Source organism: Balaenoptera musculus, chromosome 17 (assembly GCF_009873245.2).
Source record: "Balaenoptera musculus isolate JJ_BM4_2016_0621 chromosome 17, mBalMus1.pri.v3, whole genome shotgun sequence".
In the NCBI taxonomy this organism is placed as follows: Eukaryota; Metazoa; Chordata; class Mammalia; order Artiodactyla; family Balaenopteridae; genus Balaenoptera; species Balaenoptera musculus.
Genome location: NC_045801.1, coordinates 62918658 through 62934257, shown reverse-complemented (window position 1 = coordinate 62934257; position 15600 = coordinate 62918658). Strand labels below are relative to the sequence as shown.

The following is a 15600-nucleotide window of genomic DNA, read 5'->3' as shown; positions in this document are numbered from 1 at the left end:
TTTTTTTGATATTGAGCTGCATGAGCTGCTTGTAAATTTTGGAGACTAATCCTTTGTCAGTTGCTTCATTTGCAAATATTCTCTCCCATTCTGAGGGTTTGGAAGCAACCTAAGTGTCCATCAACAGATGAATGAATAAAGAAGATGTGGCACATATATATAATGGAATATTACTCAGTCATAAAAAGAAACGAAATTGAGTTACTTGTAGTGAGGTGGATGGACCTAGAGTCTGTCATACAGAGTGAAGTAAGTCAGAAAGATACTGTATGCTAACACATATATATGGAATCTAAAAAAAAAAAAAAAAGGTCATGAAGGACCTAGGGGCAGGACGGGAATAAAGACGCAGACCTACTAGAGAATGGACTTGAGGACATGGGGAGTGGGAAGGGTAAGCTGGGACAAAGAGAGTGGCATGGATATATATACACTACCAAATGTAAAACTGATAGATATTGGGAAGCAGCCGCATAGCACAGGGTGATCAGCTCGGTGCTTTGTGACCACCTAGAGGGGTGGGATAGGGACGGTGGGAGGGAGGGAGATGCAAGAGGGAAGAGATATGGGGATATATGTACATGTATAGCTGATTCACTTTGTTATAAAGAAGAAACTAACACACCATTGTAAAGCACTTATACTCCAGTAAAGATGTTAAAAAAAAAAAAAGTATTATGCTCCCTTACCCAACACAATCCTATGGTCAAATAATAAGTAGGAGCAGTTGACTACAAAGCATAGAGATACCCCTCACCTCATGGCAGAGCAAAGAAAGGACTGCTGCAACCTGAGGATGGAGCAGAAACATTGAAGAAAAACCCTCCCCAAACCTTACCCCAAACAAAACACAGATAACAGCAAACCACTGCTAAAGGAACTTGACGTTAATAGACTGTGGCAACAACAAAACCCAAAACAAGCCCAACTAGTGACTAGATTGATGCCACCCTCCATAGTAACAGTCTGACAGAAGAAGAGATGTGCCTATTTCTCAACATAAATGCTATTTAACTCAGCCTCTAATGTTTCTCAATACACAATGTCCAACATTCATTCAAACATTATGAGACACCCAAAACTACAAAAAGAAATAACCCTTTGTCAAAAGAGGGAGAAGTCAACAAAACAGGACCCAGAGATGACCCAGATGCTAGAACTCTAAGAAATAAATTTTACAATACCTATGATTAATAGGTTAAAAGATCTAATGTAAAAGGCAAACAACATGCATGAACATTTGGAGAATTTCAGGAGAAAAACAGAAATTATAGAACAAAAGCAGATGGAAATCCTAGGGAGATAAATACCACAGAAGAAAATTAATATTGATGTCATTATTAACAGATGAACACAGCTGGAGAATAATCAGTAATATTGTAGATAAATCAATAGAAATTACTCAAACTGAGAAACAGGGAAAAAAAAGGAGTGAAAAATAAAAAGGAACAGAAGATTCTGGATCTATTAAGACAATACCAATGGGCTAACAAATGCGTAACTGGAAACTCCCAAGGAGAGAGAAAACAAGGAAGAAGAAATATTTTAAAAGATGATACCTGAGAATTTGACAAAATAACTGAATGAGAACAAATCCCAGATCCAATGTGTTCAGAGACCACTAAGCAGGAAAAATACAAAAAGGAGAAAGGAAGGAGGAAGAGGAAGAAAAGGAGGCAAAAGGGAGAAACGAAAGAGGAAGGAGGGAGAAGAGGGAAGAAGAGAAGGAGGAAGAAAGGAAAGAATCAAATTTAGACACATCAGAGTCAAACTGCTGAGAACTAATGAAAAAGGAAAATTTTGAAGGCCTTCAGAGGGGAGAAAAAAGCACATCAAGAGGGGAAAAAGAAGGCAGATAAGAATTACAACAGACTTCACATAAAAAACTATGCAAGTCAGAAGACTGTGGAACAAGATCTTTTAAAGTGCTGAAAGAAACACAAAAACCCAGAATGCCATACCCAGACAAAAATAATTTTTAAAATGAAGATGAAATAACAAATTTCTCATCAAACAAAAGCTGACAGAAATCACTGCCAACAGAACTTCTAATACAAGTAGTATTAAAGGAAGTTCTACAAGCAAGATTATAATACCGGAAAGAAATTTAGATCTACACAAATGAATGAAGAATTCTGAAAATGGTAAAAAAGTGAAACTAAATATAAGATACTTTTCCTGATTTTAACCACATAAAAAGATTGACTATATAAAGCAAAATTAGTAACAACAAACTGTGGGTTTTATAGTATATAGAGAGAAGTAAAATGTATGACCACATCGAAGGTGAAAGAGAAAAAAGTGAACACAGAGTAAATGGAAAAAACAGAAACAACTAATAAGATGGTAGATTTAAATCCAACCACATCAACAGCTATAGTAAGTACAAATGGTCTGATCACCCCCAATTAAAAGGCAGAGATTGTCAACTTATATTTTAAAAAGCAAGACCCTATTATATGCTTTCTAAAAGAAACCAATTTAAACATAAAGACACAGATAGGTTAAAAGTAAAATGATGGGGGGGAAATATCCCACACAAACACTAATCAAAATAAAACTGGAGTGACTATATTAACATCAGACAAAGAAGAATTCAGAACAAGGAATATTACCAGGAAGAGAAAAAAAATCACATAATAATAAAGTGGCCAAGTCATCATAAAGGCATAACAACCCTAAAGGTATATGTATGTAACAACATAGCTTCAAAGTACATAAAACAAAATTGATAAAACTGAAGGTAGATAAATCCAAATTTCTAGCTGGAGACATTAACACTTGATAGAAGAAGTAAACAGAAAATCAGAAGAGACACAGGACTTGAAAGAAGAAATCAAAGGGAAATTAGAACAAATTTTGAAATGAATAAAAATAAAAACTCAACTAGTCAAAATCTGTGGGACAGAGCTAAACCAGTGCTTAAAGAGAAATACATATCATTAAATTCTTATATTAGAAAAGAAGAAAGTTCTCAGATCCACAGTCTAAGCTTCTAGCTTACAAAACTAGAAAAAGAATGGAAAATTAAATCCAAAGCAAGTGAAGGAAGGATAAAATAGCAGAAATCAATAAAATTGAAAATAGAAAAACAGAGAAAAACCAATGAAACCATAACCTGGTTGTTTGAAAAGGATAAAAATAATTGATAAACCCCTAGCCAGATTGATCAGGAGAAAAAAAGAGAAGAAACACATTATCAATATCAGAAATGAGAGAGAAAATATCACTACAGATGCTGTAGCCATTAAAAGAATGATAAGGCAGTGTTATGAACAATTTTATACCATTAAACTCAACTTAGATGAAATGGACAAATTCCTTGAAAGATTCGAACTGCCAAAGCTCACTCAAGCAGAAGTAGATATCTGAGTAGTCTTATATCTATTTTTTAAACTCAATTTATACTTAAAACCTTCCTACAGAAAAAATTCTAAACCCAGATGGCTCCACTGGTAAATTCTACCCAACAATTAAGGAAGAAAGAATACCAAACTCTTTGAGACTATGAAAGAGGAGGAGATACTTCCAAACTTACTATAGGAGGCCAGCACTACCCTGACAGTGATACTAAAACCAGTATTTCTACTTGGGATGATGAAAACTTTCTGGCTGTGGATAGTGGTGATAGTTGCACAACACTGTAATTGTACTTAATGCCACTGAAATGTACACCTAAAAATGGTGAAAACGGTAATCTTTGTTATGTATGTATACACAGCTATCTCCCACCTTTTGAAAGTTTATTTTATGCCATTTGCTTTTATGAAAGACCTGCACTAGTACCTGTTATTGCTGACCAAAAGAAATCCAAAGAGGGTTTTCACTTTTATGAAAAACCAAAAATACCATTCAGCGTTTATTTTGCAGGTAACCATCACTGAGGCAGCGCACACCGAGAGCGGCAACTACATGCAGCATCTCAGCATCCAGCCGCCATAGCTTTGAACTGCGTCTGAAGATCTGTGCTTTATCTGGATTTTTGTTGTGCATCCGTTACCAAGATGTGTCCTAAGGTAAACACTTCTTCATTTTAGGCCGGTCTGGCTTACAAAATGTTTCATAGGAATGCTATACTTTCAGATAGTGGGGGAACCTGTATCACATAAATTTTTTAAAATCCATCAATAAAAAAATTCACCATATCCACAAACTAAACAGAAAAGTCATGTGAGTATCCCAACAGATGCACAGAAAGCATTTGGCAAAGTTCAACATTCACTGATAATTAAGGGGAAAAAAAACTTCTCAACAATGCAAGAATACAAGGAACTATCAGCCTGATATAGAGCATATATAAAAAGCCTGCAAGCATCACAGTATATAATGGTGAAAGACAATGATTTCCTCGTAAGATCAGAAACAAGGTAAAGATATCTGCTTTCCTATTCAACAATCAATCACTTCTATTCAACATTGCTCTGGATGTTCTACTCAGGGCAATAAAGCAAGACAAATAAATAAAAAGCATACAGATTAGAAAGGAAAAAAAACTGTCTTTATTCACAGATGACACATCATCGATGCAGAAAATCACAAAAAAATCTACAAAATAAGCTAACCTAACTGATAAGTCAGTTTAGCAAGGTCAAAGGATACAAGGTCAATATATAAAAGACAATTGTATTTCTATATGCTAGAAAAGAAGAATTGGAAATTAAAAACCAATACCATTAACAATAGCATCCACAAACATGAAACGCTTAGGGATAAACATTAAAAATGTACAAGATATTTCTATGAAAAAGTACAAAACACTGCTGGGATCTATTTCTAAAAACCTAAATAAACGGGGAGCTAGATCTTGTTCATGGGCTGGAAGACTCAATATTCTTAAGATATCAATTTATGTAAAACTGATGTATATAGTCAACACAATCCCAAAGAAAAATCCCAACTGGATATTTTTTGGTAGAAATTGACTCTACAGTTTATTATGAAAATGCAAAGACTCTAGATGAACCAAAAAGATTTTTAAAAAGCAGAACAAAGATGGAGTTCTTTATCTGATTTGAAACCATAGCAAAAAAGCTACACTCGATATACAGTTGTAATAGCTGAAGAACAGACATACAGATTAATGGAACAGAATAGAGAATCTAGAAACAGACCCATACATATGTGGTCAATTGATTTTCAACAAAGGTGCTAAGGAATTCAATGGAAAAAGCACTCATCTTTTAAACAAATGTGGTGCCTGAACGTACATAAAAAAAGGAGAGAAGGCAGGAAGGGAGGAGAGGGGAGTCCTTTATCTGATAGAGGACTGGCACACAAAATATATAAAGAACTTTTACAACCCAATAATAAGGAAGCAAACCATCCAGTTTTTTAAAAGACAAAAATTTTGAACAAATACTTCATGGAAGAGATATGAATGGTAAATAAACACATGATAAACTACTCAGCATTATTAATTAGGGAAAATGCAATTAAAATCCAAAGAGATAACGTTATACACCTACTAGCATGATCAAAGCTAAATGACAATAACAAGAGCGGGAAAAGATGTGGACTAATTGGAAATCTCAAACATTGCTTGTGGAAATGCAAAATGGTACAGCCCTTCTGGAAAACACCTTCAGTTTCTTGTAAAGTGACACGGTACTTATTATTTAACTGTGCACCTATAGGATATACTAGAGAATATGTACAATAAAGATTTGTACATGAATGTTTTTAACCACTTTATTTATAATAGCCTCAAACTACAAACAACCTAAATGTTGGTGAAGAATAAAACAGTGACAAACAATAAAACAGAACAAATGAATGATAAATGCAACAATGTGCATGAATCTCAGCAATAAGAAGTCAGACACGGGACTTCCCTAGTGGCGCAGTGGTTAAGAATTGCCTGCCATTGCAGGGGACCTGGGTTCGATCCCTGGTCCAGGAAGATCCCACATGCCACAGAGCAACAAAGCCCATGGGCCACAACTACTGAGCTTGCACTCTAGAGCCCACAAGCCACAACTACTGAGCCCGCACGCCACAACTACTGAAGCCCTCACGCCTAGAGCCCGTGCTCCGCAACAAGAGAAGCCACCACAATGAGAAGCACGTGCACCAAAACAAAGAGTAGCAGGGGGCTCGCCGCAACTAGAGAAAGCCCGCGCACAGCAATGAAAACCCAATGCAGGCAAAAATAAATAAATAAATAAATTTATTAAAAAAAAAAAAGAAGCCAGACACTAAAGGCTACATAATGTACGATTCAATTTATACAACATTTTGGAAAAGGCAAAATTATAGAGACAGAAATCAGACCAGTGCTTGGCAAGGGCTGAGGAAAGGAGAAGACATTTACTATAAATGGGCATTAAGGAACTGTTTGGGGTAACAGAAATGCTATAAATCTTAATTGTGATGGTGGTCAGTGCATGTACACACACACACACACACACACACACGTCGAAATGTATTGAACCGCAACTCGATGAATCTGGATTTTTTTAAAGGGGGCATGTTAGTGCATACACATAGAATATCTCTGTAAGGATATTTATTTCATCTTTATTTATCAAATCCTTACATAAGATTCACTATATTCCAGACACTATTCTACACGATGTACAAATATTAACTCACTGTGGGAGATAACTTTTTAGGAAGAGAGACCAAGAGACTGAGGGTCTCAGGGTGAAGTGAGACTAACATTTTTTTTTCACTGTTTACTCTTTTGTGCTATTTAAATTCTTTTAATCATGTACATATCTTGCTTATTTTTTTTAAAAGCCAAGTTTTTAAAAACTGCTTTTACAGGTTTGTTTTTTTAATTGCTTTTGCTACATTCTCCAAAGATCTTCTTATTGACAAATCATTGTATTCACTCCTTCTCTTATTTGATCTCTGCAGCACACGACGGCCACCTTCTTCTTAAGATCATTCTCTACTGCCCCTTTTGCAGGTATTCTTTCCTCCTCCTTCTTCCTGTACCCCCACGCACATTATCTGCTACTGACATCTCATCATGTACACCTCAGAAGGACTGCTGGTGTCTTTCCCCTCTCCTCTCTACCACCACTGCCTTAGTTCAGACCCTCAGCATCTTTCACCTGAACAATCCTGCTAGCACTGGCCTCCCTGCCTTCAGTCCTGTCCTGCCCAAATCCATTCACTACATTACTTATAGGACTGTCTTTTGAAGAAAGCAAACCAGATCATGTCACTTTCAAGTTCAAATCTCAAATTAATAATTCAAAAGCTCTTTACTTCACATAAAAACAATGGTCTCAGCTATTCCTGACTTTCCAGATTCATCTTCACATATCTAGAATTTTAATTATACTATAATTTTTGTTATATGATTAAAGCTCCTCACCCCTAACACTTACTGGTCAGTTTCTTGAGTGCAGGGACAAAATGCCAGTCATCCCATTATCTTCAATTTTAAGTGTTTGGCATTTAGTGGGGGTGGTGGTTAATTTTATGTGTCAACTTGTCTGGGCTACAGTTCTCAGATATTTGGTCAAATGTTATTCCGGGTGTTTCTGTGAGGGTGTTTTTGGAAGAGATTTACATTTAAATCACTGAACTTTGAGTAAAGCAAATGGCTCTCTATAATGTGGGTGGCCCTCAACAGTTGAAGTCCTGCCTAGAAAAAGGCTGACCTTCCCTGGAGCGAGAGGCAGCTCTCTAGCCAATCCCCTCTGGACTCTGCAGCTCCTTCCTGAGTCTCCAGCCTGCCAGCCTCCCCAGCAAATTTTGGACTAGCCAAGCCTCCAAAATTGCATGGGCCAATTCCTTTAAAAAATCTCCGTGGGATACACACACGCACACGCACACACACACACACACTCTCTCTCTCTCTGTCGGGCTCTGTTCCTCTGGAGAACCCTAACTAATAACACAGTGGGTAAGCAAAAAACGTTTTCCAAATTAATGAAATTAATGCCAGTTTTTTGTTCTATTTTATTTTCACTTAACTTACAAATAAATGTCTATGAGATTTATTTTGACGTATTTTTATAAATCACCTATCAATTTTAAGTCAATATAAATGTGTTAAGTTAAAACAACATATACACAATATAAGAACTATAGAAACTTGAACACATGTTAGGTTTCATGTTACAAATACTTTTTTAAAAGAAGAAAAAGCATTCATTAGCCAGGTTATAAAAACAGAATTGAAATCTCCAGTGATATCACACAGACAAATAATTTTTAATCACTCAAAATAACTGCCTAGATATTCGTAGTGCCTTAAAAAGAAAAGCATATCTAAATATTTTTTAATAGATGATTTCATTTCTACTCTAACCTTCAGAAAGATGTTCCTGCAGAAACTGAAAATATCCCTGAAACAGAATCCTTATGTGAGAAAATGGCATGGAAAAAAGCATATTGTTTATGATAGAAATAATTATTACGCCTGTTTTGTGAATGTTCATAGAAATAAAATGTTTAATAAAAATAATTTATACATATGTATAGATAAAATGATAATTTAATACAAAGTGAAATGAAGCCAGTTCCTGCCAAGTTATCTGCCAAGTCCTGAATTCAAGGTTCTCAGCTTCTCTTGCAACAGAGGTAGGTGTTAATGATGTCATTACCTGCTGCAGAAGAAATAGGGGACCATGAACACAAGTCTTGGCAGAAAATAAACACCCTCTGAGTTTACCTTTAATTTAAAGTAATAGAAAAATTAGTTTATAGAGTGTCTGTCCTATATAGTTCCTGCCCTAAAGGTGTAATCAGGATCTTTATTTCCAGTGTTTCCAGCTGTATTCCAGAAATAAAGGCTAACAACCTCTATTCTTAAAAAAGCACGAATTAAAACTGTGTACATAAGGCAAAAATCATCAGTCAGTAAGCTAAAATTATTACATTGGTATTATATAAGATATGTATAATGATACAATGAACTTATAGTATTTTCTAATTGTAAGATTATAATATTTTATCTTGAACCCTAAACAGCTGTTATTTTATACCTGGAGAATCTATCTCTAAAGATATGAAGATAGAGTACCACCTTAGAAAAGTTAAAACTTGACATTTACTTTAACACCAGTTAAGACAGTACTTAGAGTCAACGAACACTGGGACAGAATTTGCTCATCACTTTTATACCCTGACAGGATAGAACTTGTCCATGTCAATTTAACTCTCACCTTGTCAAGTTGATCTTGAAGACTAGTGGATGCTTTATAACCAAGTTGTAACAGCATTGCTTCTGCAGCATTTTTTTTGGCTATCTTTTTATTAGGTCCTGTTCCAGTAGCAACTTCATTGCCTACCTTGACCTGGTAAAATTAAAGTAAGAAATTAGTGACAGTTGCTTCGGTAACAAACCTTAACACCATAAAGCAATGTGTTCTGCTCTCTAGCATTCAAAAATATAAACTTCAGTCCGTAATAAAAATGGCAATTAAGATCCCTTTTATGTAAAATATATATGAATATATACATAGAGAAAAGTATGGAAACATGGTCCTCAAAATGGCAGTGGGGGTTATCTCAGGATGACAGAATCTTAGAAGATTTTTAGTTCCTTACATATTTCTATATTATTTGAGTTTTAAACAATAAACTTGTATTATTGATATAAGCAGAAAAATAAAATTCATATTGTAGAGAGTTGATTACGACTACATTTAGTATTCTTTACTTAATAAACTGAAAAGGCTGAAATTCATGTTGCTGCCATTTAAAATAATGTTAAAATGGGCAGAGGACCTGAATAGACATTTCTCTAAAGAGGACGTGGAGATGGCCAAGAGGCACATGAAAAGATGCTCAATACCGCTAATCATGAGGGAAATGCAAATCAAAACCACAATGAGCTATCACCTCACACCTGTCAGAATGGCTATCATCAAAAAAAACACAAATAACTAATGTTGGCGAGGATGTGGAGAAAACGGAACCCTCCTGCACTGTTGATGGGAATGTAAATTGGTGCAGCCACTGTGGAAAACAGTGTGGAGGTTTCTCAAAAAAACTAAAAACAGAATGGGGGAGAGGGATAAATTGGGAGACTAGGATTGAGATATACACACTACTATACAAAAAATAGACAACTAATACGGACCTACTGTATAGCACAGGGAACTCTACTCAAAACTCTGTAATGACCTATATGGGAAAAGAACCTAAAAAAGAGTGAATATATGTATATGTATAACTGATTCACTTTGCTGTACCCTAAAACTAACACAACATTGTAAATCAACTATACTCCAATAAAAATTATTAAAAAAAAAAAAAGAACTACCATATGTCCCAGCAATTCCACTCCTGGGTATATATCTGAAAAAAACAAAAACACTAATTCAAAAAGATACATGTACCCCAATGTTCATAGTAGCATTGTTTATGACTGCCAAGATATGGAAGCAACCTAAGTGTCCATCAACAGATGAATGGATAAAGAAGATGTGGTATATATACACAATGGGATACTACTCAACCATAAAAAAGAATGAAATTCTGCCATTTGCAACAACATAGATGGACTTGGAGGGTATTAGGCTAAGTGAAATAAGTCAGACAGAGAAATACAAATACTGTATGATGTCACTTATATGTGGAATCTAACAAATACAACTAGTAAATATAACAAAAAAAGAAACAGACTTACAGATACAGAAAACAAGCTAGTGGTTACCGGGGGGAGAGGGAGGAGGGGAGGGGCAATATAGGGGTAGGGGATTAAGATGTACAAGCTACTATGTATAAAATAAGCTACAAGGACATATTGTACAACACAGGGAATATAGCCAATACTTTATAATAACTAAAATTGTGAATTATTGTATTGTACACCCATAACTTACATAATACTGTACATTAACTATACGTCAATAAAAGTCTTTAATCCAAAAAATAAATTTTAAAAATGATATCGTTTACAAAGGTTTACATTAAATAGTTCCTGAAGACAATTAATATATAAAGATTAGTACAATACTGTGGTTAAGAACAAAGACTTCCAAGTCAGATTTAGTTGAAATCCAACTCTACTACTTCCTAGCTGCATGAACTGATTCAAATTATTTACTATCTCTAAGCCTCAGTTTTTTCATCAGTAAAAGAGGGATAATACAATGACCTAATAGTGTTGCTTTGAAAATTAAACACAAAAATGTATGTAAACTACAGTGTATGTTACAGTATCTGAGTATAACTGCTCAATAAATGGTAGCTTGTTATCATTAGAACTATTCCACAGTTACCTTTTGTGAACACTTGATGTACACATGTATATATGTACATCAACATATTTAAATATACATCAGCCATTTTATATCCACATGTACATTTCCTGAGTTGGGTAATGATTTTTTAGACTTGCATGTGCTGAGATAATACAAATATAAAAAGTAAATGAGAAAACAAAAGAGGAAAGAATTACAAGGAGAAATAGAAAATACACAATGAGAATGGAATTTGTTTTTATACGTTGTTCTCAGTAAGTGATAGAAGCAGACAAGAAGATAATCACAATTTTGGAAATTAAACAATCTAAATAATCTATGGGCAAAGAAGAAATCTCACCGGAAATTAGAAAATATTTTAATAATAATGGAAATACAGTATATTAAAACTTGAAGGATGTAGCTAAAAGAGTGTCTAGAAGAAAATAAATAAGCTATAAAAGCTTAGAGAAAGGCAGAAAAGTAATAAGCTAACCATCCATCTCAAGAAGTTATTAACAGCAAAATAAACCCAAAGAAAATAGAAAAACAAAGACAAGAGCAGAAATTAAGGAAATATAAAACAAAGTACAACAGAGAAGTTCGAAAAGCTTAAAGTTGGTTCCCTGAAAAGACTAATAAAATGATAAACCAAAGGTAATACTGATCAAGAAAAAATAAGAAAAGACACAAATAAGAATGAAAATGGGAGATTACTATAGCTTCTGTAGCATTACAAAATAATAAAGGATACTGAATATTTCAGCTAACATTTTTTGACTATTTAGATAAAATGGAAAAATTCCTAGACAATACAAATTACCAAAACTGGCACAGAATAAACCCTTAGCTATATAGGTCTGTAACTACTAAAGAAATTAAAACCACAATTAAAAACTTTTCCACAAAGAAAACTTCTGAGAGCTTCTCCAGCAAGTTCTACTCAACATTTAAGGAAGAATAATGCTAATCTTACAAAAATTCATCCAAGAATAAAAAAAGAGGAATCAGTCCCCAATTATTCAGTGAGGCATCACTTTGGTTCCAAAATCCAACAAGTATAAGAAAAAAATTTTACAGACCAGTTTCACTCATGAACATAAATGCTAGTTTAAACCATATAATAGTACATTGAACAAAGCAATATTAAAAAGAAGAAAAGTTGTGACTAAGTTAGGTTTATTCCAAAAATGCAAGATAAGTCTAACATTCGAAACTCAAACAAAATCAATGGAATCTACTATATTAATCAGTTGAGGAGACAAATCATATGATCACCCTAATAAATGAAGCAAAAGCATTTGCTAAAACTCAACCTTCATTCATGATAAAAACTCTTAGCAACTAGGGAAGGAAGAGAACTCAAACCTCAACAAACATTATACTTAATGTTGAAGTTCTGAAATTAGAAACAAGACAAAAATGCCCTCCATTTTTACTAGTATTTAACATTTTACTGCAAACCCTGGACATAGCAATAAGGCAAGCAAACTAAAAGGTTTAAGAATTAGAAGTGTAAGAACAAACTGTCATTATTTGCAGAAATAATATTTACAGAGGAAATCCAAGAAAATTTATGGGTAAATTATAAGAATTTATGAAAGTACAAGTTCTTGTATAAAAGACAGTATACAAAAGCCAACTGCCCTTGTATATTCCATCAACAATTAAGTAGAAAATGAAAAATATTAAAAGATACAATTTATATTAAACAAAAATCAAATACCTATGATGTTTAAAAATCTTTACACATAAAACAATACACATTATTGAGAAATATTAAGATAAACCTAATAGAGATATGCCATACTCATGCACTGAAGACTCAATATTATAACAATATCAATTTTTTCAAATTGACCTACAAATTCAATAAATTCCCATCAAAATCCCACACATATTTTTACAATATTTGACAAGCTGATTCCAAAATTTACATGGAAATGCAAGGTGCAAAGAACAGCCAAGATCCTTTTGAGGAAGAACAAGGTGGGGGCATTATTCTTCGGGATGTCTAGACATTATAAAATTAACATCAGGGAAAAGAGAGATAAACTTGACTGCCTTAAAATGAATTACTTCTATTCCTCAAAAAGTATCAATAAAAAAGGAAAAAAGTCAGGTCACAGCACAAGAGAAGATATTTGAAATGCCATATAACTGCAAAAGACTCACATTTCCAGAATATATAATAGATTCCTATAAATCCATTTTTTTTAAAAAACAGCTGAAAAATGAGCAAGAAGGCTGAACAGGCAATCTATATCTGAAATTTTGAATTGTTTTATCAAATGTCACTGCAATTTGCTTAAAAAAAATTAGAAAACTTCAATAGCTTCATGTCACTTTAATAAAATTTCACAATGACACTATACTGGGTACTAGCAATGAATGGCTACATGATACAACTAAAACTAGTTTTCAGATACAATGTATGATAATTCTACACATATTTTTCTTTTTTGGCTTTTGTGTGTAATCATAACATTGGTTATTTCACTTGTGTCAGAACATATAGATTTCCATCTGGTATCCACACATGTGTACTGTTTGCCATTTATTCTTACACCATTATTGAGATTTTTATTTGTATTACTATTTCCATCACTACTTTTAAGCTTCAGTGAACCAACTCCTTTTAAGGAATTAGGGATATGCAACACAGTGCTTAAAAAAAAACTTAACAATTATAAATAATGTCCAAGTTATATGACAAAGAACTGCACTTTCTAAACAGAGTATAACTCAAGATGAACTAAATGACATACTTCTTGCACTATATGAGACACTGAAAATGTACTCATTATAGAACCTCTGTAACAACTATCACAAATCTTATAGTTCAGATCTGTGCAATGTGTTTGAAACATTTCACTGCTTCGTCTCCTGAAAGCAGAAACCACCACATTATGACAAATCAGCAGTAGTCTATGGACCCCACTCAGAAGCACTGATCTAGTGCTGTTCACGGCAGATCCTTGGAGCTAGGTGCACACACACACCTCCCACATCTGTTGGCCTGCACCGGACCCGATGTATCAAGGCCCTGTGTGTCCTTGAGTCCCTGGCTAGAGCCGGCCTCTGCTACCTGTTGTTTTTTCCAGTGCTTGGTTTGTTCCGCAGCTTCACCAGACCCTGTGTTGTTGCTGGAATGCATGCTAGCTAAACGATTAGGCCAGCTACGTCAGAAGCTTCCTCTACTGCTCTGAGGGTCACAAGACTTGCCAAAGTAAATGGCAGCAAAAGATAACTGAGCAGCGAAAGATGTTTCATCTGTTTTCACAGGCTATATACGTCTTGTCATTCTCATTCAAATCTTCTGCTGCTTCATCCCTAAATCTCATTTACCTGCCCAGGCCTGAGGCCCTGTGGCTCCAGGTTCCTGCTCTTGGGCCATGGGGTTCCCATCACAGCATTCACCTTAAATCTATGTCTGCTGGCTTTCCGTCTGACCTACTCTGACACCTCAAGACTTATTTCCAGAACAGGTGCTTCCAGATTCATTTTTCCCATTCACCCACCCCTTGTCTGACACAAGTTTTTACAGTTGCATGGTTCAATAGCTTGTGAGTAGTTGGTTACCCCAGAGTTATTTGTTACTATTGAAAAAGACCACTGTGCTAAAGGACTTTGATTCCCTGCCAGCATTCACAGTGGTCACTCAAAAAAAAAAAATCACTGCATTATAAAAGTCAAGTAAGTATGTAAGTAAACTTCCAAAAGTCATCTTCCTAGAAAGCTCACCAATTTTATAACTATTATAAGACTTTTACATTAAAATGTTAATTTTTCTGCAAAGAAGCTCAATTATTTTGCTACGCAATAAATTTAAGATGGCCAGATTTTTTGTCTTTAAACAAATCATTTAAATTAATCAAGTCATCTGGACTTCCTGGCAGTCCAGTGGTTAAAACTCCACGCTTCCATCCGCAGGGGGCACGGGTTTGATCCCTGGTCAGGGAACTAAGATTCCACATGCCACACAGCACGGCGCCCCCCCCAAAAAAAAAAAAAAACAAACCAAGATACTATTTAAAAAAAATTTTTTTTTAATTAATCAAGTCCTCAAAAAACCAACAAAAAAATTCTAAAATAGCATTTACCGAAAACTTAATTATCTTTCACTGAGTCACAAATGAAATTTCCTTTACATATATTTTTTTAAATCTGGAGATCTTAATCACAGGTAGAAAAATTAACATCATATGACACATAATAACAGAATGTGCTGATACACAATTTAGTTACCGTTATTTTCTCTTGAAAAATTAAAATATGTCTCTCCAAAAAAAAAAAAAAAACTTTAAGAAATTTTCTCTGGACCTAAATATCCAAATAATGTCATCAGAGATTTTCCTTTACCTAGTAATCAATACAAGTAACTACATCCATTTTATAACACACATTTGTTTGTGGGGTTTTTCTGGTGATAGATAAATATGAGCACATTATC

At 34.4% G+C, this 15600-nt stretch overlaps 1 protein-coding gene across 15 annotated transcripts in view; it reads right to left on the bottom strand.

Moving 5' to 3' along the window:
- STAU2 (staufen double-stranded RNA binding protein 2) overlaps nt 1-15600 on the bottom strand; it is a 303654-nt gene that overhangs the window by 164134 nt on the left and 123920 nt on the right. For all 15 annotated transcript variants that reach the window (XM_036829847.1, XM_036829842.1, XM_036829844.1 and 12 more), the window contains one exon: nt 9123-9254. In XM_036829847.1, the coding sequence (XP_036685742.1) occupies nt 9123-9254 (132 nt within the window). The remainder of the gene's footprint in view (nt 1-9122; nt 9255-15600) is intronic.